Genomic DNA, 21,955 nt, shown 5'->3' on the forward strand with positions numbered 1-21,955 from the left:
ATGTTGTACAGGAATCATGTAGAAAAATAACTAACTTTGTGACATGCGGTGGGGTAAAACATGAAATGGGAAAACTAATAAATAAAAGTTTATCTTAATGCATGCCAGGCAGCACTGGGGTTCTTCTCGTATGTCAGTATGAAAAAAAGGACCATTAAATATTGCAATCAGGTAGAAATGCATAATGATTGGACGGCTAACAATAAGTCAGCTAAATACACTACATAGCTTTGACACTTAAAAGTTGTTGGTTTTTTGGGGGTTTTTTTTGCACATCAAAAATAATAATCCTTTAAGTTTGTATTTATTAAAAATTGAGAGAGGTAAAAGCAACATCATGTAGATTTCTTCACACTTTCACATGAACAAATATTTCTCTGTGCATTTGAATAGGATCATTAATCCTGGCTGCATAATAACAAAATATATTTTGCTTTTACAAAATATTTTTTTCTACACATACTTTCACACTTATAATTTCTTACTTATGTTTAAATGTGCTACAAGTATATTTTCCTCTGTAAGCTTAAAAGGTGCTTAGATATAGATAGCTACTGAATTAGACTCTGTATAAAGGTAATGAGGAGAAATTGAATGAAAATGCTCTGGACAAGTAATAAAATGTGTTTCATGTATGTGTTGCTCACTTGAGGCACTGAACAGTTGTAGACTGCAGCAAGGCCTCTGAGAGCTTCTCTACCACAGTCCTACACTCCCTCTCTTTGGAGACAATACTGTAAAAGACCGGAGCAGATACTTGTCATGCTAGAGCTTTAATAGAGGAATTAGTAAAAGTGTCAGAAGTGGCAAAAAGCTCTCACCTGAGAGAAGAGAGTTTTGGCAGCGAGGACAGAACAGTACAGAGAGACTCAGTTCCCTCTGTGCCCAGGCTGTTGTGGGAAAAACTGTGAATAATGAGAACAAACATGATTTTATTGGTAGTTTCACTGAGTTTCTAACATGATGTACAAACACTCCTCCTTTGCTTACTGCACATTCAAACAGAAAATAGGGAGTACTAACTTCAGTTCAGTCAGTGAAGGGAACTGATGGATGATGTTCCTCAGAGGTGCAAGCTGGTGTCCCTCTACTGCACAGTCCACAAGGCTGAGGGGGAGGGAAGGACAGATTAACACCTGCTCCTTGCAGGACATGAACAGCTGCCAACATGACATGTGCTGTTGTCTTTTTCTGCTGGACACAAGTAATGTTTGGCTCTTTTCTCTTTCTGAAAACATTTTCCAGGGTTTTAAAGTGAAATGTGAGCTTTCATGTAGGATTTGTGTTTGACCCATTTTTCTTCTGTATTTCCCTTGCATTGCTTAATTTGTTTTACAGCATAAGTAGGACTACAGCAGAACACTGCCCTGAGAATTGCCAACTTTATGTACACTGTATTTCAACAGGGCAAGTTAACATGACATAGAACAGAGGAACTGTAATAAAATTATGCATCACTGTAAGATTTTGATTTTCAATGCTTTAGGTAGTGCAAGGAAAAGAATTATCATATTTTTTCTGTAGCCACTGACAGAGCAGCTGAAAGAAAATATTCAACTGGCTGCTGAACTACAAGGGACTACAGATGTTGGTTTCATATTTTATACTGAATTTTACTTGTTCATAGTTTATGTGAATTTCAGCTACAGGTTTCTAATAGTTTTTAATTTTTAATAATTCATTTATTACCTGACTGAGGTCAGTCCAGTGGATGTCATCAGAGACAGGTGTAATGTGGTGTGGTGCACCCTGCAAGATAAATGTGTTATTATGAAAGTGTTATTAAGGGCAACCCACATTCTGTATAACTTAAATTCCACAATGACTTTGAACATTTGTCAAGAGTGTATATTCTTTGGACACGTGTGTATGCGTGTGTGTGCTTCCATGCATTTGAATATCTCACCCGATAGTTTGAATGTTCTTGCAGAGATCCAGACAGTGACACACTAGACCGATAGCGTTTTCTGCTCTGATCCAACTCTCCTCAATACTGACAAAAAGACAGAGAGTGACACAGCTCAGTATTTAAATAATGTAATTCAGCAGTTCAACACCACTTCATTCAGCCATAAAGCTATAGCAAAATGGACACATTTCCAAATATGTTGTGATAGAAACTGGTTTGAGACTTCAGTTAAGAAGCAAACAGCACAGGCTTTATCCACTTCTCACCTAACTCTGCATCCTCTCTGACCGATGCTCAACACCTTCACAAAGTCTTCAATCCACTCTGACTGCAGTGAATTGTTCTTCAACCTGAGGACCAGCCACAGAGCAATCATTACTAACTTTCAAATGATAAGTACTAGGGGCTCAGTACTAACATAAAATAGAGGGGCAGCAGTCTGTAGCTGCTATATTAGAAAACAATGACAAACAGTCCAAAAGCAAAAATGTAAGGAGGACTCCTCCACAAGTTTCCTTTTTGTGATCATAACTGGCTTTGAGATGGCTGACAGGTATGACTCTGTGGTAGCTCAAGATGGCTGACAGGAACAACTTATGTTGATATGTATTACGTTGTATTATGTTGAAAGTGAGAGTTGGTGTATGTCACCAACGTGGGGACCCTACCACAAGTGCTTCCTGTGTATATGCGAGAGCCTGTGCAGAGAGCTATGAAAGGCCAAATCAAGGTGGCCCGGTGCAGAGTTGACAAAGGTCAAATTAAAGTCTCTGCGGAAGGTGTGAAAAAAAATCAAAGAAAAAAAGGGGGGCCTGCAAGTGTTGTCTTTGTGCGTGGATGATTCATGTACGTGTATAAAATGCTCAGCGAAGAAGAGTATGTAAGGAGCCACTCAGACTGCAGGGTGCGCGAGTGGTTAACAGTTTGCATCTTTGCAAAAGATCAAAACTGGTGAGTCTATTGCCTACAAAAAAAGTGAATGTGAAGTATATTTCCTGGTGTCTAGTGGCTTCCTGAGCTGAAATAAAATGCCTTCCTTTTCTTCAGTGTCTGATGTCAGCCAGTTAAAATACAATTGGACTACAAAATTGAACTAAAGTAAATCAAATCAAAAGTGCGAGTGTATGTAAAGAACAAAGTCATTATTTTTTCTTTTTTCATTTTTGAGGCATTGTGAACTCTGTTACTGGGGGAAATAAAAATTACTTTAAACTTTTTAAACCCTTGTCAGTCAGTTTCATTCTGAGAAAGAACACACACACACACACACACACACACACACACACACAGTAGGGTTGAGAGCCTGCGTTGGGAACCCTCCCCGGGCTGACCAGGTGCTGTTTCTCAGTGAAGGCCGTGGAAACATGTGGTTCATAAGAATTGTTTTTCACCAAATCTTTTTTTACTAAACAGGTTATCTGTCAACAAAAGTTATACTACGAAAATCACCAGATCTAAAAGGTTTTATGATAATACCCTTTGCAGCATCAATGTCCACATAAAAAGCAATTACGATTTCATTAAAAAAAAACAACACTTCTGTTTTCCTAAGTTCTTGAGAGAGCTGAAGTTACTGAGAAGCTTTTCATATGACAAAAGCTATAAAATGGTCTAAACATGAAGATGTACTTACTCCACTTTGGTCAGACTGGGACAGTCAGACACGATCTCTGCTAACCTGACAAGATGTTCAATTTCCAAGCTGCTCTCTCTGACACTGGTGTAGAAGCAGAAAAGTCAGTAGAGAACAAACAAAGAATAATTAAACACATGAGGATTTTTCAAAGGTGTATCCTGTCTAATGAATGGAATAATGTGCACTGAGACCTTTAAATGACCTTATCACACTACAAAACAGGGAGAACCATTGCTGTTATATCAGAAAAAACAACAGTTGGAAACAGATGTTTCTGTGACTGGCTCTAGCATTAAAACTGTGTCACCATGTGATGGTAATGATGAAATTTTGTGCTTGTTGTAGTACTTGTTGGCCACTGCACTGCCAGGAGCAGGTAAGGTGTTCTTATTGCCCATATACAAAAACCTGATACTTCATGTGCTGCGTAGAAATTTCTAAATCCATCACAGTAAAAGTTATTTTAAGTTTTAAGCTACTTTCGTGACAGCACGTGGAGCAAACTGGCATTTTCCTGAGGTTATTTTGCAGTCCACTGCTCGGCTGTAGCAGGTCAACAGCTCTGCACCCTTCATAACATGTTTCAAAATATTTCTGTTGCATTATTTTGTGATGTCACACCTGTACAAACACATTAATGTTACAATGTGAAGATTAAGCAGACGAGTGTTTCATTATGAGATTGTCAGCAATGATTTTTCCATTAAAAACAGTAAAATCTAGATGAGCTGAGACATTAAAATAATGATTGATTGTAACAAGTCAAAATATTCAACTTAAAGGGGACACTGTGTGCTCCTGGTCGTATACTTAAGCTGTTATATTCATATTCTGTACATCGCAGACAAGAAAAAGTTTCCTCTGAGAAAACTCTCTACAGTATTCTCAGAATCATCATTGCAGTGAGAGCCCTGTGTTTAAAGATGAAAGCAGTGAATGTGATTGGCTATGACTGTTACAACCTCAAACACGCCCAAACATGTGCTGATGGGTTTACGAAAAAAAAAAAAGAAAAAACCCTTAGTACTCTGCAGCATAAGATCAGGAACCCCTCACATACTGTGGCTCACACATCAAAGCAGCACAGTGGTAATGTGATTGTCATTTGAAGTTTAACTTATATTCTAGTCTTACCTCAGAGTTTTCTCACAATCTCTGTCCTCGTACTGTCTGAACCAGACAAGACACCTCTGCTCTGCTCCCAGACTACCAGCCGACATCAGAAAGATGAGTCCATAGACAAAGGGACAGAGAGGTATGAATACTTCTTTTTTTTCTTTCTCTTTTTTTCATGCATCCAACAATTCATTTAATTGCTTTCTTTCTTGCTCCTCTGTTCATTCATTTCTATGCTGCACAAACTCACCTGACTTCTACACCAGAGATGTTATCACAGGTACACAGGGTGTTGGCCACATCCAGCAGCCCCTGCTGGGTCAGGCCATTGTTGCTCAGACTGCAGATGAAGACATGTTGAAGACCATTTACTGTCACATCTGTTACATTACTGCCAACCATTTTCCAACACTACAGCTCTGTACTGTAGCTGATGTTTACTGTTGAGTCCATTGTTCATATTTGAGAGTAAAGGATAAACATTTAACATTTAAAAGACCAAAATAATGAGGGTTGGCCTTTTTCAAGGAGGAAAATTTCACATGTCACAGTATAGAAACACAGGTGTAAATATGAATAGAATGAATGATGGCTGAGTCCTGGTATTGTCCATGTGGGCTCAGTGCCATGGGTCACTAAAACACAACAGTGCCATTGTTATTGTTATAAGTAAAACCTGTGCTTTTTCTTCCATGACAAGAACACAAAATATCAGCGGTGAAAAAGGCCTACGTTATTTCGCAGTTTGACAAAGTTATATACTAAAGCAAGAATATTTTAGCTAGAAAATATGTTGGTCACGCTCAATTCAGTGTAGTTTCACATCTCCTCCCTCAGGCTTCTCTCTGGAGCTCTAGTAACAACAGGTCAGTGAGCCAATCAGAAGAGAGGCTCTGAGCCTCAGGGCTCAGGGAGGCAGTATTCTTGACTAATATTGGTTAAAAATCAATTTCCAACTGAGAATGGTATTTTGTATCTTACTTAAGAAAGCTGTTGATTTTAAGCCTTGGTAGAGTATCCATGAGACGCTTCACTCCTTCATCTGTCAGCTGGTTACTTGATAAACTGCAGCCAGAGGAAAGAATTGCTTATTATCCAGACCAACAGTTCAGTAATAAAGCACTGGCTTGTATGTGGGTCGGGTTGCTAATGTATGCAAGAGTGTGTGCGGCACATACTCCAGGTCAGTGAGCTGAGGACCCTGCTGCAGGATCTCAATCAGCCTCTCCAAGTTCTCACTGTTCAGGCTAAAATTAGTTAACCTGGAAGACAGACAGGAAATACATTAGGTCATTAAAGTTATAGCCAGCTGTGTAGTGTTTACAACATTCTTCTGTTTTTGCTTTTTTTTTTTTTTAGTGCTCCTTCTTTGGGACACAGCATACAGAGTGAAGAGCTCTTAGGGAACCCACTGTATTTGACAATTGATAATCAGATAACCAGTCACCTCCAGTTTTTCTTCTGCCAGTTTCTCTCTCTCTTTTTGAGGGTTCATAAGCTGCTTCATATGAGTCATAAAATCTAAATTTTATTTGTGACTCTCACTGGTGACATTATGTGGGCTGCCCTAAAACCTTGCATCTTTCAGTTTAGCTTAGACAGCAAAAAATGCAAAACAGTTGGCAGCACCTTATTTTCTGAATAATTATACAGAGGAAGGATGTTCTCGTCTGTTTACTGAGGAAATATAAATACGCTGCCAAGTTCCGCCACTGGCAGTCAAGCTCATGATCATTGTCATGCTGAACCACACTGGCTGTCAGACTGAAAGAGAAATTAAAAGACACTAGATCTGATATACTGTATGTACAATGGCTCCTTGGAAGAGTGACAAACCGAGCAGCCTGAAAAACAAACACCCTTTAAGTTTTTGAGATCTATCAGTAGACAGTGAACAAAACAATTAGTCAATGATTGATCACAGACCTGCAGCTGGTGTGTTCTGCTTTCACTCTGTCAAAATGGATGAAGCATTCACTCTGAGGCCTAAGGAAGACATGACATGACCGTGGCAGATGTCCATTATTGCAGGAAACTATTCTTTATAATTGCTCCTTATAATTGTACCCACAACTGCACAGAAATAAACCTTTGATTTTCAAATGGCTTTGTGTTTTTTTTCTTAACAGGTTAATGTGATACCTGAGCTCCACTGATGTGACTCGCTGACTGACTGTCAAACAACTGACCAAACTCAGTGCCCCAGTTGTGGATACGATGCTGTTGCTGACACTGGAGGATAAGAGGACAGGGTTTATTCAAATTAAACGAGAAGGTCAAAAAATGACTGATCAAACACATGTTAGATTTAATGCCTATAATGGTCATGGTTGTTTATTAACTATTATAAGGTGAAGCTGCCAGCAGACTCAGCGTAAGTAGAAAAAAAACCTTCTCTTATCAAAAGGCTCAGCAGTGACAAAATGGTTGATGAGGTCAAACCAGACCATCTTTAGGTCTTGGTTCAGTTTAATTAGATTACTATGGTATCATTCACACTTAATATCCTGTTTAAAATGCCACATTTTACTTGTCATTTTCACACAGGCACCACTGGTTTACTCAAGTCTGAATTACACATCAGACTAGATAAGGTACATTCATCTAATTATTTTCCCCATCATTATAACTAACAGTACATGTCAATACAATTTTGATTTGTCATACAGATGCACATTTTGATGCACACAGAGCAGTACTGTGTACACCTGTGTACAACTCTCATATCATTTGTTTATCTATTTATACTCCCAACATGGGTCATAAAAGAAACTGGCTACAACTACAGAGATGTTTACTCACTCTCACACACAAAACCACCTAACCTAACTATGTGTGTGTGTCTTACTTGAGCCTCTGCAGTGACATCATCTTTGGCAAGACTTTGAGCAGATTCTTGACAACCTCATCTTTCAATGAGCTGTGAGACAAACTGTGACAACATACCCGTGTGTTAATGTCTACCTGTTTAGTAACATCATAAAATAATAACATGTCGTTATACAATTGTTAAACTTACTCCAGCTCCAAATGGGAGGGACACTGGACCAACCTCCGACACAGCGCGGTTATATCAGCAGGTAGGAGGCTGCTGTTGCTCATCCTACAAAATAAAGGACCACTTCTCTGTATTTTAACTCCAAAATAATGACTTGTGGTACTGAAAAGTGTAAGACTGCAACTAACAAATATTGATTAATCGGCTGATTAGTCTCACAATCAATCAATTAATCATATCAGTCAAATGATTAATTGAAAATTAAAAAAATTGAAAAATTGAAAATGGTGAACAACATAGAGTTAGAATCCAAGGTGGCATCTTCAAACATCTCATTTTGACCAAGAAAGATAAAAAAAAATAAATCTAAATGTGTCAAGTGTAAAAAGGAAGTAGGAACTTTCTACCACTGTATCTGGCAATGTCCATTAATATCCAGATATTGGAAAAATATTGCTAAGGAGCTTAGCTCAATTTTCCACAAAACAGTTGCTCTAGATCCAGTATTGTTTCTTCTGAGTATACCGTCGGGACAGCTTTCTTTATCCACTGCACAGTTGACTTCAATATGTAAACTTCTGCTTTTATAATGTATGGCAGCCCCTTCTTGATCACCTTTCCAGTGATGTTGTTGATTTATTACAGGGAGGGCATCCATACACATTTAATTCATAGCCTGTTGAATTTCTTCCTTTGACATGACCTTAATGCAAATAATGATGTTGATAAAATGATACTATGATCCCAATATGTGCTGATGTCACCCATGTACATTTTTTTTCTTCTTTTTTCCTGCTGTATGGTTTGTGTGTTTGTTTGTTCTTGTAAAATTAATAAAATATTATTGAAAAAAAAATGCTGAACTTATAACCATGTCAAATGTGTGTTTTCCCCCAACCCTTTATCCGCTTACTGTACCTGAACATCTTGAGCTGCTGTTTGTCATCACTGAAAAATAAGACGAGCACAGAATCAGCTCATTTAACGGACAAATAAAAATGTAGACTGTGGTGTTAATGACGCGTGGAGGTTTTCATAAATGCAGCTTTTCTACCTTTTGTCAGAGCGGAACTTCAGGATCACCTGCTCTCTCCCTCCATCACTGTAAAACCAACAATACACTGTCAGGGTAACAATCTGCATGTTTAATGCCAGTGTTTTGTTAACAACAACGTTGTGTAACTGGTTTTAACTGGCAGCTCACCATGCTGGTGCAACAGGTGCTCGCTCTGCTGCTGCTCAAATAGAATCGTTAAATATCTAAAATGTCAAACAAAGTTTTACCTGATGTGAATTTCTGTTAAGTTGTGACAGGAGCACAAAGCACCAGCCAACATCACCACTCCTTCCATGTTGATGTCGTTGTTACTGGCACTGAAAAACACACATAAACACAATGAGCCAGGATGAAGGACATTAATAACTTCTACACAAGCTATTATAGTTATACTGAAAAATGCCCCCAGGGTAAACGTAGCAGATAGCGTTGGCACATTTTCTTAGTGATCTGTTTGGAGAGGAAAAAGTAGTCCTGCTTCTGCCAATTAACCAAGATTAGATCAGCTCCGTGTAACAACAACAGTTCCCTCTTTCCTTCCTTTCTTTCAAATGTTTTTCTCTCTTTTTTATTTGAAACTTTGTTATCATTTTGTGTGTGAGCCTTACTTGACTTCCTGGATGTGACGATGAGGTAGGACATCCAACAACTTCTTCAGACCTTTGTTACCTAAACAGTTGCTGGACAAACTGATAATAAAGAATGTGGAGAAATAAACAGTACAACTTTAGAGAGCTGCCAAAACACACACACACACACACACACACACACACACATATATATATATATATAGCAACACTGTACAGCTCAAGCCTTTTTTACACTTTGAGACACAATTAAGCTAATAGAGGTGGTGTAAACAACATAATCAGTTGTCTGCTAAGAGACTGATAGAGGTCACTTAGTCACAATTTGCTGCATTGGAAACGACTGCATCCCAATGCTCTGCTCCTGCCTTGCAGTCACCACTCTGTGTGAGTGGTGACTGCAGTGATAGTGTTTCACTGCTGATGGCGGAAAGTTTGAGGAAGCTACTGCTGATCAGCATGTAACATTAGAGGTAAGGAACATCCACCAGATCACAACACAAGGTAGCAGATGCACAAGGCTGTAGATATATGTGTCAGTGTTTCAGTGTGCATGTGGTTTTTTGATTATGTGTCTTACTCCAGGACGGTGAGATCACAGGAGGTCCCGAAACTCCTCCACACTCTCTGCAGATCAGCATGCAGGAGACCACAGCAGCTGAGACTGACAGAGGTAACAGTTTCATGATTACAATCATCATCAGTAAAACCTAAGTTAATTAAATATCAGTATCAGCACCTATATCATGGCCATTTTGCACTTCTTTAGATGTGCGTGAACAGTCATGCCTTTATGAATGATCTCAATGAGTCATTTCTCTCAATGATTCATATCCTTATATTTTACTGTTTCAAATGATCTCTGTCTGACTCGCACCTAACCCCAACATCCTGTTGATATATGATGCTTTTGAAATGCTGTTCATTTTTGCTCTGACGGTGACACTGTGGCAATAATTCATCATTACCATTATCGAATCATTGTATAGCACCTTTTGTGCAGTTTAGTGCAACTAAAAATCTTTACAGGTGATGGAAGAAGCTGATAATAAGACAGCACAAAGAGACTAATGCACAGGAGAAATAAACGTAATAAACCAATAAAAAAGATTAACACGTGTATTTTTAAAAAAATAAATATTTACTTTATACATACCATAGTTTTTTAGAAATTTCATTTGCAGGATTTTCTCTCCCTCCAGAGAACACTATAGACACCTGAACAGGATCTGGACTCGAATGTAGTCTAAAACATAAAGAAACATTCAGTAACATGTGCAGTGACAAACCCACTATTTAGACCTGAATAAGGTAATCTGTGGTTTAAGGTTATTACTATAACAATGTCTGAGCATTTATAAATGTTTCCAGTGCTTCACTATGCGTTAAAAAAATGAGAATTTCTGACTGTTTTTACACAGGAATCAAAAGCTGTTGCAAAAGAACAGCATCTTGCCTGATTTGCAGAGTCATTCTGCATCTGCTGTATGTGTGAACTTTGCATGTGTGCATTTATTGCATGTAATGCACATTACAGATGTGTTTGTACCTGATATGAAGCTCCATCAAAGCAGGACATTTTGACAGCAGAGCAGTCAGAACCACCAAGCCCTCCACTGAAGAGCAGCTGTCATTAAGACTGAGAGAAGATGTGAACATCATCAAACTGCTGCTGTTCATTTTTTATGGATGGTGAACACATTTTTTGTACTTGCGTCCTTAACCACTAAAAATATAGTAGTGTATTAAAATATATATCTTTTAGGTTTTTTTTTCTAGGTATAATCAAGCATAGCAAAATTGCATATTGTTTAGCAAACACTATAACAAACACTATTTGCAGAATGCATGTAGTTTTATGTCAGTATTACATCATGTGCTTTGTGATGAATAGTTTGCTACAAATCCCGTCTTACATGATCTTGTGAGTGACATTGAACTTCGGCAAAAACTCAGTCAGTGTCTTTAGAATTTCCACATCCCACTGGCCTCCAGACAAACTAGGATGCACACACACACACACACACACACACACACACACACACACACACACACACAGACAGACAGACACAGGATACACATACAGAACTTCATTGGCATTTTATTTGCATAAATATAAACAAGAGACCAAAGAGATTGTGAACTACTATTCTGTAAAAATAAAAAAACAAAAATAAAACAACAATAACTGGCTGTTTTTAACGTATGTAGTTGTACATTATTATGTCACTTCTGTATGTTGGATCATTGGTACGTATTTAGGGTTACTTACTCCAGGACAGACAGGGCAGGGCAACACGCCAATGACTTTGCAAGTCTTTGCATCTCAGGCTTGCTCCATTTTTGGTTTAACAGGCTGGAGGAAAATGGTATCAAAAGATAAAGAATTAAAGGGGCTATTTGTAAGTTTTCTTTGCTCCCAAACATGATTTCTTGCCAGGAGTGGGTGTTAGTGATTGTTGCTTGACAAAAGCTTTAGTCATCGTTGTGTTTACAAGACAAAAGGTTATAATATGCCCTCTGAGCAGCTATCTCTCAGGGCAGGATGGAGGCTGCAGTAAATGTCTATCATAAAGTGGTGAGACAAGCTGGGGCTAGCTGGTTAGTGTGTTAACTTCAGGAGAAAGATAATATTTGTAAAGGAATAAAGTCTGATGCTGATCTTGCAAGGTTTCTGCTTGAGTGGTAAGTCAACAGCTGTTAATGCTAACGTTAGCGATGTAGCAATTGGAATAAACTTCCACAACAACAAAGCAATAATAGAAACTTGAACAATAAAAGACTGATAAATATCAATGTTGAATACTGTGATCTGAATCTTTCAATCACTCTGCACAGACTAAACAGAGTTTATTAGATGATATGCAGGTCTCATAGAGCAGAAGAACTGAGGTCACAGGTTCAGAGGCTGTTTCAGGTGAAGATGAATTGTTTCCACAAAAAAAAGTCAAGATACATGCACTTCCCTCTCAACCATAATTCAAAGGGAGCAGAGATCTCCAAGGAAACTGGCAATGCAACTAAGTTTTGGAAAATAGTTATTGTTTTATGTCTTACCTGATAGTTGGTTCAGACTTCGTTTTATGGCTGCAAAGGGGAATACATAAGATTTTAGTATGGTCGTTTTCATGGTTTTATTAGTCTTATCTTATCATAGAACCAACCTGTTCATATCTGAGTTTTGGGTGAAAGTTACTCTCATGTCTTTCATTGCACTGCAAAAGGACAAAAAAAATCAATATTATACAGGTGTATAAGGATTTTTACTTGATTCACTTTTATTTAATTGCTTTGAGGTCTGTAAAATAAGCTTGGAAGCACGTGAAGGGAAAACATTTTGGCTGCAGAAATAGTGACAGTACCAAACAGCAGAATGTGGTGTGCAATATACAGTCAACAAACTGCAGCCAAATGTGTGCTGAAAACTTGTTCAAGTGTCGAGCCTGTTTTTTTATGGCCTGTGGCTGCATGTGGGTGAATGTGTGTTTAATCATACTCTGCATGAACATGTTGGATGTTCAAACATGAAGACATTTTCCCAATTAGATAGTCCACTGCTTTCAGAGAGCTGTTGTTTCGACTCAGCCTGCAAGTTGCACAGACACACACATTAACGTTCTTTTTAACCTTGAGATACTGTATTGTAGTAATTACAAAAAATTACAGCAGTCTCAACTTACATGACAGAAACCAGTTTTGGTAGTTTGGCGAAGATGTCAGCTATGTGTTTGATCCCTTCGTCTTTCAGACTGTTGTCACTTAGACTGCAACACAACAACACAAAAACAAAAGCTTGGTGTCAAATTTTAAACCCACATCAGAGGACACGTTTAAACCTGTCATTTGCTTTAGCAGTGAAATGAATGTGACAGATAGAAAATATACTTGATTTCAGTGATGTCTAGACACTTCTCCAGAGCGGAAGCCAAACAAGCTGCTCCTGTGGCAGTCAGACGGGAACCACAAAACCTTGAGAGGATACAGACAATTAGCCAATCACAGCAATAACAACCAGGATTAAAACATCTCAGGCCTGCAATGAATTACAAAAGTAAAATAGAATAAAATATCTAACAATAATATAAGATAAAAACAATAATAATACAGATAGGACAAGTTTGAAATAAAACTGTATACTAAAGGGGATGTGTTTAGGGATGTTAAAGGATGACTGCTTCTACTCCTTATAGTATTTCAAAGGCTATGCCATGTCATTTCATTTTCTATGGGACTGCTTTGGTCAAATCAGATCACTTCGGAAGGCATTGTGGAGCTCCAGACAACGCAGGACTGACCAGCAATGCGAAAAAAGGCAGGGACAAATGAATGAATGTTGTGCAAATTGTTCACTTCCAGTGTGTCTTCTCCATAAGGAAGGTAGAACATCATTTACTCTTCATTGAAAGAAATGAAGAGAGAATCAAAAGGCTGAATGAGAATATGGAAATGAAATAAATATTCTCATTATTAATTAAATATTCTGTCTGACTGAAATAAACTTGAGTCTTACTCTAGTTTTCTCAGGGTTGTGAATTCAGGCAAAACGGAGGACAGCTTCTCAGCAAACTTGTCACCATACTTGCGGCTGCGAAAACTGAAGGCACACAAATAGTGAAAAAGAACGTGTCATTCACAATAAATAAAGCCATAATGTACAGGCATACAAATTATAATGTCACAGAAAATTAAGAAGATTAAGATTACCTTACCTCATAATAATAATAATAATAATTGATACTGCTGTGTTTATATTACCAGTTTAATTAATTGTATAGTTATTGGTTAAGAGGGGACCCTAGAGAGAGCTCCTCTACCCTTGCTAGTTTGACAGTCTGGGACCAATGGCACAAAGACCTTGAGAGCTGCAGGCTGGACTTGCTGCTGGCACCAGCTGGCTTGTTTGCCTTCTTGTGGAGACTAGACTATGTACACTACATAGCTTTGCATGTTACTTGCCTTAAGTCTACTTTGCAGAACTCCAAGCTTTCACCACTGTCTGTCAAACTCATGTGAAAGAACTTCGGTGTTGTTTACTGTTACTTTGGTAGCTTAGTCTTGGTCCTGGCTAGCTTCTCTTCAGACACTGTTTTCCTTCATTGTTTTTTGTTTGTTTTTGTTTCCTATTAAGTCACATGTACACCGTGTGTGAGAGTTCAGTCTCCTTTAAATTGGTCTAATAAAATAGTTAGTTGCCATCTTATAGCTCCATGGAGTTTCACACTATGTTGCACCAGTGGCCAGTCAGCTGCAGAATGTCAAAGGCAAAGCAGCAGATTTTTCCGGAGCCGTTGTACAACTGTTCACTCAACATACAAAAGCTAAACACAGGCTTTCAGATTCCTGGCGGCTCAACACTGTCAACTTCACCATTCCCATGTGTTACGACTGCAGTTTTCAACTGCCCCTTCAAGTGCACCGCGCCTTTTGTCATAAAAATAGTTCTTAGCCTCACATTCCCTGTGCACTTCGCATTTTAGCACTTAATACTCTGCACACTTCTCATCAAGAACATGTGTCAATTTGACACCAAGCTTCAGTTTTTTTTTGTTGTTGATTGAATGAAACATGTTCTTGATTGATTTTTGATACATATTACAATTTGCTCCAGCTGAGAGAAAATGGTGGATGTAATACAAATTGTACAACAAATTAAGCTTCTGAGGTCATTTAACAAACAACAGATAGTTTTCATTTTAAAAAGAAATGCTGTTTAATTCTAAAAGTGTGTGCACGTGTGTGTATTGAAGCTATGTATCGTTTTGCTTGTGTGAGTGTTTGTGTCTACTTACCTAAGGTAGTGAATGTACTGACACCTGGGCAGCACATCTAAACACTCCAGCTCCATTGAGCATGCTCCAAAGTCCAAGCCAATGCCATTATCACCGACTGAGTTAACTACAAAAGCCAGAGCCTCCATATCATTAGGCAATAGCCGGATGTTGCGCAGCTCCAGGATAGGTCTTGTACCCACAACTTTCTGAGCCAGCTGGTGGTCCTGGCTCTCCTGGACGCAGTGGCACAGCTCCAGAATCTGGAAAGATGTAAGACAGGAGGATCAGTAATGACAGAGAGAGAAGAAAAGGTGGCATAAAAAATTGATCAGTTTTTACTTCTCTTCATTTTACCTTGGGTCCAGTCAGGGTGTTGCTGTGGCACAGGTTGTTTAGCAGTTTCAGAACAAGGGCTTGTCGGTTTTGGACCCAACTTTGGACTCCTGTTCCCCAAGAAGCCCTAGCTAACTGAACCAAGGCTGGAGTGCAGTGTTGGGAAGCCAGACCACAGACATATAGGTACAGAGAGTCAGTGAAGACTGTCCTCTGGTCTGACTTGGTTGTCCAACGAGTTCTCAGACTGAATCTGGGAGGAGAAGAAGACAGAGAAATGTTTTAATAAGACTGTGGTACACACTGACATTATATTGTTGTGTAAACGACAGTTCAGTTAATGCACTTTTTAGTTTACAGAACCAAACCAGTGACAGATGTTACACTGAAATCTGAAGAGTTTCACTGTTGGTTTGGATGATGTAAAAGAAGTCTTTGTTAGTCTGCTGTAGAGATTTTGCATTTTACTTTTTGTGTAACATTCAGCCACATTATAACAAAGTCTAATCTAGTCATCACTCAGCCAGAACTGTTAGAAATGGTCGCGTATACTAACTTACTGGATGAATACAATCGAGCCAGAGAGGTTTATATGTCATGAGTCTCAACTACTGGGCCACCAGACACCCATAGTCTAAACTTAGTTAATTCAACGTGTATTCATGGGGCTTTTATATACCCTTTGGAATAAACAACATATTTCTAACAGTAAAAAATATATGACTAAGGCCCTGAGCTGAAAAGTGTGATTGAATAAAGTGCATTAACTAAATACAGTGCAAACTTTGAGCAAGTCAGTGAGTCTTGCTGAGTTCTCACATTGACAGGTGAGGTAGCAGCAGCACACTGTGTCTAAACAATATTAGACTGAAAGAAAAAGTAAGACTGATAACATAATAATTCATAATGTAGCCATACACAAGAAGGTTTCTCTTGAGTGACATGATACACCTTGTGCTGCGTCACAGCCATGTCTCGCTTTCAGTGCTTGTCACCTCGCTGACCTCGAGGCCCTCCACTGCTGAGATTGGACCATCTGTTGAATGCCTGCATCAGTGTATTTCTGACTTCCTTTTAGGGAGGAAGAGCACACATGTCTCATAGCGTACTCAACTTACACAGCTCATCTTGCTCCCATGGCTAAGTTATTCCTGGTATACAGTCTGACCCCATATGGTCAAATTCTGTGGCAGCCCACTGCCTGTGTCAATAACCAGAGAATCCAAAAATACTTCTGCACACTAATGACTTAGGTGAAGTTTTGGAATTTAGTTTAGATACAAGCTCTGAGCACGGTTCTTGCTTGAATAGACTTCTGATTATTCATTCGTTATTCATGAGATCTTTCTCTAAATCTTGAGATTTTCAGGATTAAGTTACAAGGCTCTATTTTGGTGGCAGTGCAAGGGCTCGTGCAAGCAGCATAACAACAGGTTGTTTGTTACCTAGTTTTGCATAGTTGGAGGGGAACTTGTTTTAGTGGAACATTTACATGTGAGGTTATTAAAATGACCAATTCCATGCAGAGAAGACACCACATTAAAGACGTGTGTCGCCTGTGTGATTGCATGATCCAAATCTTCATCAAAACAACGGAGGTTGTTGTTGCTGTTTCCTGTAATGAATGGTAACAGGCAGGGGAAGGGAAAGGGAGGAGACTGCCGCCTGCAACACTGCCCAATTGCAGGCGTATACCCACAGGCTACATCCAATGAGCCAGACTACTGTTTACTTGAACTGAAATTTTACATGCTGCACTTTAAATAACTGTGTGAGAACCAGGTCTGTTTCCAGTGCGTCACACAGCTGATAATTTAGTGATTCTGTTGAAAAGCACAAGATAAATACTAAAAGTAAATAGATAGCAGTGATATAATAATGTTTTATCATATAAATAATGAATTGTAACTGACTGAACACACAACACCAAGCACAGTACACTAAAATAGAGGTCACACCGTCACTCGCAGAAACCACCTAACAATTAATCCTTTCCAGCTCCATTGTGCTTCCTTGGTTTCATTTCCTTACCTCTTCTTGAGCTGTACGTCACTAACATCATTACTGGTCATGATTCTGAGCGCAGCCAAAAACTCCTGTATTGTCAGATGAATGAAACAGTAGGCATTGACAAGCATCCCATCCTCAAGTCTGAGCTCCACCTTCCAAGAAGACAGGGACAAATGCATTGTTTATTATGACACGTCAAAGCTGTAATGGTCCCTGTAAAGAATAGGTTAACGTTGAGATCTAATGTCTGTCTGATCTTTAGCAGGTGAAGTTAATGTAGAACTGGCCAGAGGGTGATGTCAAAGGTCCTGTTCAGACCTGGCATTAACATTCATCTCAGGTGGTTTGAACTACGGCTAAACAATTAATCAAAATATTAGTGAAATCACAATATTTACTCAACCCCTTCTTACTCTGCACTCTCTCTCTCACACTCACTCACTCACTCACACTAACGCACACACACACACACACACACACACTGACAACTGACCCATCTGTCAGTTTGGCTAAAAACAACAAGACATACGTGTTTATTTGCATATAAAACAGGGACGTGAGGTCCAATCACAAGAGGTCACTGGAGATGCATGTGGAGACGCATTTTATTTTTAGTGTGAACTGATCTACTTGGAGCTGACCACTTCTGATCAGATCACCAGAGATGTATATTAATGCCAGGTCTGAACAGGGCAAGGTAAAATTCTTTGGTTACATACCGATGTTTTGAGTGTAAGTTTTGAGAAAGTGTTACAAGATGTGTCCACAGGCTTTGATAATTGTTTTTCATGCAGATATTCCACCTACTGGAATATTTGGCAAAAAAGGACTGTTACAGTTTTACTACACAATACAAATGCATTCTTTATGCTCTTGCTTAGATTTACAAATTAAATTTAAAATGCTAAGCAGACTTAATTCCTAGTTTTCACACTGAGTAAAGCCAGTCATGGTTTAAGGAAAGTATGCCATAGCTGTAATTCACACAGGTACATAGGCACTCTGGCACCCAACCTCCTTCAACGACCATTGCCTGCCTCTAATTTTAGAGGAAACCCTGCACCCTGTCGATAGGAAGGTATGAAGAAAACATTCGCAACCATGTCTGACCTGTGAGAGGATCCTTGTTCTGAGTGAAAACTCCAGAACTTCTTGAGGAATATCTTCTTTCAAGAAGATGATCTTGCTTTCCTCTAAACCTCTCCAGGCCAGCTGACTTAGCTCACATAGCTCAGATCGAAACTGACTCAGCCATTGGACAGTGCTGCATGAAGAGACAGAAAATAAATTAATTTTCATTTAATCATAATTTAACCAACTACAACACTTTTGCATTGGTACATTAAATAATCAAGAATAATATGCATTACAGTAAGGTGGAACTTCCAATCTATCCCTTTTCCATTTATTTTAAGACTTATTAAACTTTAATGTCATGTGTTATGTGTTAATGGTGTGAAACTTTATTAACACATTTAGCGCTCTACTTGCTCCATACCTCTGTAGAGGTTTTGTGGTCTTTTCCTTGTCAGTTTTGTCTCCTTTATCAGGGTCAAGACTCAGAAAAGCACTGACAACAGTGAGGTAGACCTGGGTAAAGGTGGTGGGTATCTGGGCTAGTGTGGGATGTAGCTGGTCTCTGCCATTTGTCCCATCCATCGTTATGTCTTCAACCTCTCCTCTTCTTTCTCCTGCAATCTGAACTCCCTTTGGGTCCTTTACAGTGGTTTTTCTTCTTGTCTCACTTCCTCTGTCTTCTTTTCTGGATTGTCCTTCTGCTCCTCCGGCTTTATCTTTTAGCAGTAGATGTTTCAGACAGATGCAGCAGATATTGCAGAGGGCAGGGAGGCATGACATGGCAAGGAGGTGTCGACTGGAAAAAAGGAGATCCACTGCCTGGGCCCCAAGAGCTCTGTTTGCTGAGTCACCTTTTGAGACAACAACAATCAGAGAAAAAAATCAGATGAGAAACGTGCACATTTAATTTCAAACGTGTTTGATATTTGCGTGAATCTGGACGTCCAAATTCAATAATGGAAGGAGGAGGAAACCGAGGAGCTGTTGGTCTGAGGAGGGACAGGAGCAGGGGAGAGGAGAAAGGGCTAGAGACAAAAATGCAAACAATACTGAACAGAAAATTAGACTCCCTGACTCAGAGATATATACCTCCACCAACCAGTTTACATCATATAATATACAGTTACTCATATAATATACAATATGTAGTGCAGACTTTGAAGGAATTTAATAAAAGGAACTAAGTGTGTTTGCAGAGCAATAAGATGTCACCGCAAAGTTGACCTTTGACCTTTTGAATTTAAAATGTCATCACTTAGCATATGAATTCTTGTGTTATGGGCAAAAACATGTTTTGTGAGGACACAGTGACCTTTGACCTTTGGCCACCAAGTTCTAATCAGTTCACCCTTGAGTCCAAGTTCATGTTTGTATGAAATTAGAAGAAAGAATGGGACAGACAGACGGACAACCCGCCAACATAACGCCTTCAGCAGAGACCAACAAGAGTGAGATGGAGAGAAGGATGGTGAAAAAGCTTCCTTTCCCTTAGCTGGCACAGTTAATGTGGTTGTGTGTCTGTGACAGAGAATGGGGGAGAGCGGAGCAGCCTGTGTGTGTGTGTGTGTGTGTGTGTGTGTGTGTGTGTGAGATTGCTGCATAATGTTATCTCCTCTGGACAGACAGTTTAAATGATATTGTGTAGCAGGAGCTTGTGCTGTTCTCTGGTCTTGTAGACTGAGTATATTCACAATTTGAAAGCGTCTTTCTCTCCCAGTTTAAAAATTTGGGATTTAGGATTGTAAAACCCAGAACCCAGCCACGTGAACCCCCTCCTGTTTAACTAGATGTTACCTCGTAATGCAAGCAGTAGGAATTCTAAAATTAGCTACATATGTAAAGGAGCAAATTATATCATTAATTTGATTACATGTGGCATTTTGTTGGGAGTGGGATAAGTGGGATTAACACTATATATGCAGTGGGGTCCAAAAGAATTCAAAGAATGGGTATATGATAACTCTTGTGAACAAAACGGATCTACATAGCCCCGGGAGTATTTACTGGAGTATTAAGGGATACAGTGCACCACTACTCAGTATTGCACATTAAAGTTGGATGACTCCCAAGAGATAGATTAAAAAATGGTCAAAATCAATGCAGTTGAGGCCAACATGTCCTGACTTTCAATGCCTAATATTAATGAAGTCCCAAAAAGTGCCCAAAATTTAATTCCATGATTTGTCATCTCCCTGATGTCATTACAAGGGATTAATTTCTCAGACACTGAATACATTTTACACCTGTTTTCACAAGCTAAGTGGTACTCACCTGATCTCCACATGTTAAATTAGTGGAATATCCCCTTATTACAGTTATGTAACTTGGAACTTGTTACATAATTGGAACTTGGAAATACTACGAACAAATAATTGCACTCAATACAAAATTAGTAAACCTAATAATAGAAAAGCAACTATACAACAAATTTAGCTACATACTAACATAAAACTAACCACTGTCCTATATTCATAGAAATTGCAGAGACAGATTAATAATACATTATGAATTAAGCAGAATAACTTATAGATATAACTTCATGACTATAAAAGCATGCTTATTTTTACCTTTTACCCCAAAGAAATTGTCCACATAATCCTTGATCTCATGGCAGTCCCATCCCAGCAGCTGCCCCACTTTATCTGATACGCCCTCCAAATCCATGACATCACGTATACGACAGGAGACCAGCACAGTGCATCCTGGAAGAAGCTGACGATTTAACAACCCTGAGATGAGGTCTGCAACAGGCAGAGGGCTTTCTGGGTCCAACAGTTCTCTCTGCACCTCTTGTCTGGTGAGTTTGCTGTAAAACTCATCATATCCATCCAGCACCCAACAGCTTTGCTCTGGATTGGAAAGGAGGTAATCCACAATGGCTCTCTGCTCAAACACAGAATGTATGTGGAAAAAAATAATGTATTAGCTCATCTAATAAAAACATATTAGTGGCTGAGATTTGTTTGTTACAGTTGTTTATACGCACATGAGTGTAGTTACTAGTAATACCAAAAAATGCCTTTTTAATTAACATTTCCAGAAAAATGGTTTACTGGTAGACATGAAGAGTAGGAACTTAATCAACTATGGTTGTGAAATAGTTTCAACTACACTGTAGCAAGTGGTAACCTGAATGCAGCTCTCAAGAGATCAATATGAACTGCATCAAATGCCATACCTGCATTTCCTCCAGGAGTTATTCAAATTCCTGACAGTGCTGATGATGATGATGGACCACTGTTATTGAAAGCACAATAACTAACCACACCCACCCCACCACACCTCTGAAACCTATGCCCTTGTCTGTAACAGTCTATGAATTAACTCCTGTTTTTCAGTCTGACAAATTAATCTACTGCTTTAACATCTACTTTTCTCCTCTGCTTAAGAACCTCGTCTGCTCTCTCTTTCAGAGGATGCTTTGTTTCATTATGAGTGCAAGGGGAATTTTTTTTAAATAT

At 38.9% G+C, this 21,955-nt stretch overlaps 1 protein-coding gene across 2 annotated transcripts in view; it reads right to left on the reverse strand.

Moving 5' to 3' along the window:
* nlrc5 (NLR family, CARD domain containing 5) overlaps positions 1-21,955 on the reverse strand; it is a 37,233-nt gene that overhangs the window by 7,250 nt on the left and 8,028 nt on the right. Inside the window, exons 7-42 of one of the 2 annotated variants that reach the window (XM_071457612.1) lie at positions 21,062-21,377; positions 18,916-19,345; positions 18,528-18,681; positions 17,439-17,569; positions 15,429-15,660; positions 15,093-15,334; positions 13,814-13,897; positions 13,189-13,272; positions 12,984-13,067; positions 12,800-12,889; positions 12,468-12,518; positions 12,361-12,390; positions 11,576-11,659; positions 11,220-11,303; positions 10,853-10,942; positions 10,460-10,549; positions 9,884-9,967; positions 9,325-9,405; positions 8,944-9,033; positions 8,714-8,761; positions 8,578-8,607; positions 7,681-7,764; positions 7,510-7,593; positions 6,804-6,893; positions 6,588-6,647; positions 5,840-5,923; positions 5,643-5,726; positions 4,912-5,001; positions 4,680-4,751; positions 3,543-3,626; positions 2,176-2,259; positions 1,907-1,993; positions 1,690-1,749; positions 1,024-1,107; positions 822-905; positions 648-734 (exon numbers count right to left, since the gene is read on the reverse strand). In XM_071457612.1, the coding sequence (XP_071313713.1) occupies positions 648-734; positions 822-905; positions 1,024-1,107; positions 1,690-1,749; positions 1,907-1,993; positions 2,176-2,259; positions 3,543-3,626; positions 4,680-4,751; positions 4,912-5,001; positions 5,643-5,726; positions 5,840-5,923; positions 6,588-6,647; positions 6,804-6,893; positions 7,510-7,593; positions 7,681-7,764; positions 8,578-8,607; positions 8,714-8,761; positions 8,944-9,033; positions 9,325-9,405; positions 9,884-9,967; positions 10,460-10,549; positions 10,853-10,942; positions 11,220-11,303; positions 11,576-11,659; positions 12,361-12,390; positions 12,468-12,518; positions 12,800-12,889; positions 12,984-13,067; positions 13,189-13,272; positions 13,814-13,897; positions 15,093-15,334; positions 15,429-15,660; positions 17,439-17,569; positions 18,528-18,681; positions 18,916-19,345; positions 21,062-21,377 (3,827 nt within the window). The remainder of the gene's footprint in view (positions 1-647; positions 735-821; positions 906-1,023; positions 1,108-1,689; positions 1,750-1,906; positions 1,994-2,175; positions 2,260-3,542; positions 3,627-4,679; positions 4,752-4,911; positions 5,002-5,642; positions 5,727-5,839; positions 5,924-6,587; positions 6,648-6,803; positions 6,894-7,509; positions 7,594-7,680; positions 7,765-8,577; positions 8,608-8,713; positions 8,762-8,943; positions 9,034-9,324; positions 9,406-9,883; positions 9,968-10,459; positions 10,550-10,852; positions 10,943-11,219; positions 11,304-11,575; positions 11,660-12,360; positions 12,391-12,467; positions 12,519-12,799; positions 12,890-12,983; positions 13,068-13,188; positions 13,273-13,813; positions 13,898-15,092; positions 15,335-15,428; positions 15,661-17,438; positions 17,570-18,527; positions 18,682-18,915; positions 19,346-21,061; positions 21,378-21,955) is intronic. The other variant, XM_071457621.1, reaches the window with a different exon arrangement.

This window comes from Trachinotus anak, unplaced genomic scaffold (assembly GCF_046630095.1).
Source record: "Trachinotus anak isolate AG129_WGS33_773 ecotype Australia unplaced genomic scaffold, CSIRO_AGI_Tana_v1 ptg000002l, whole genome shotgun sequence".
Lineage (NCBI taxonomy): Eukaryota > Metazoa > Chordata > Actinopteri > Carangiformes > Carangidae > Trachinotus > Trachinotus anak.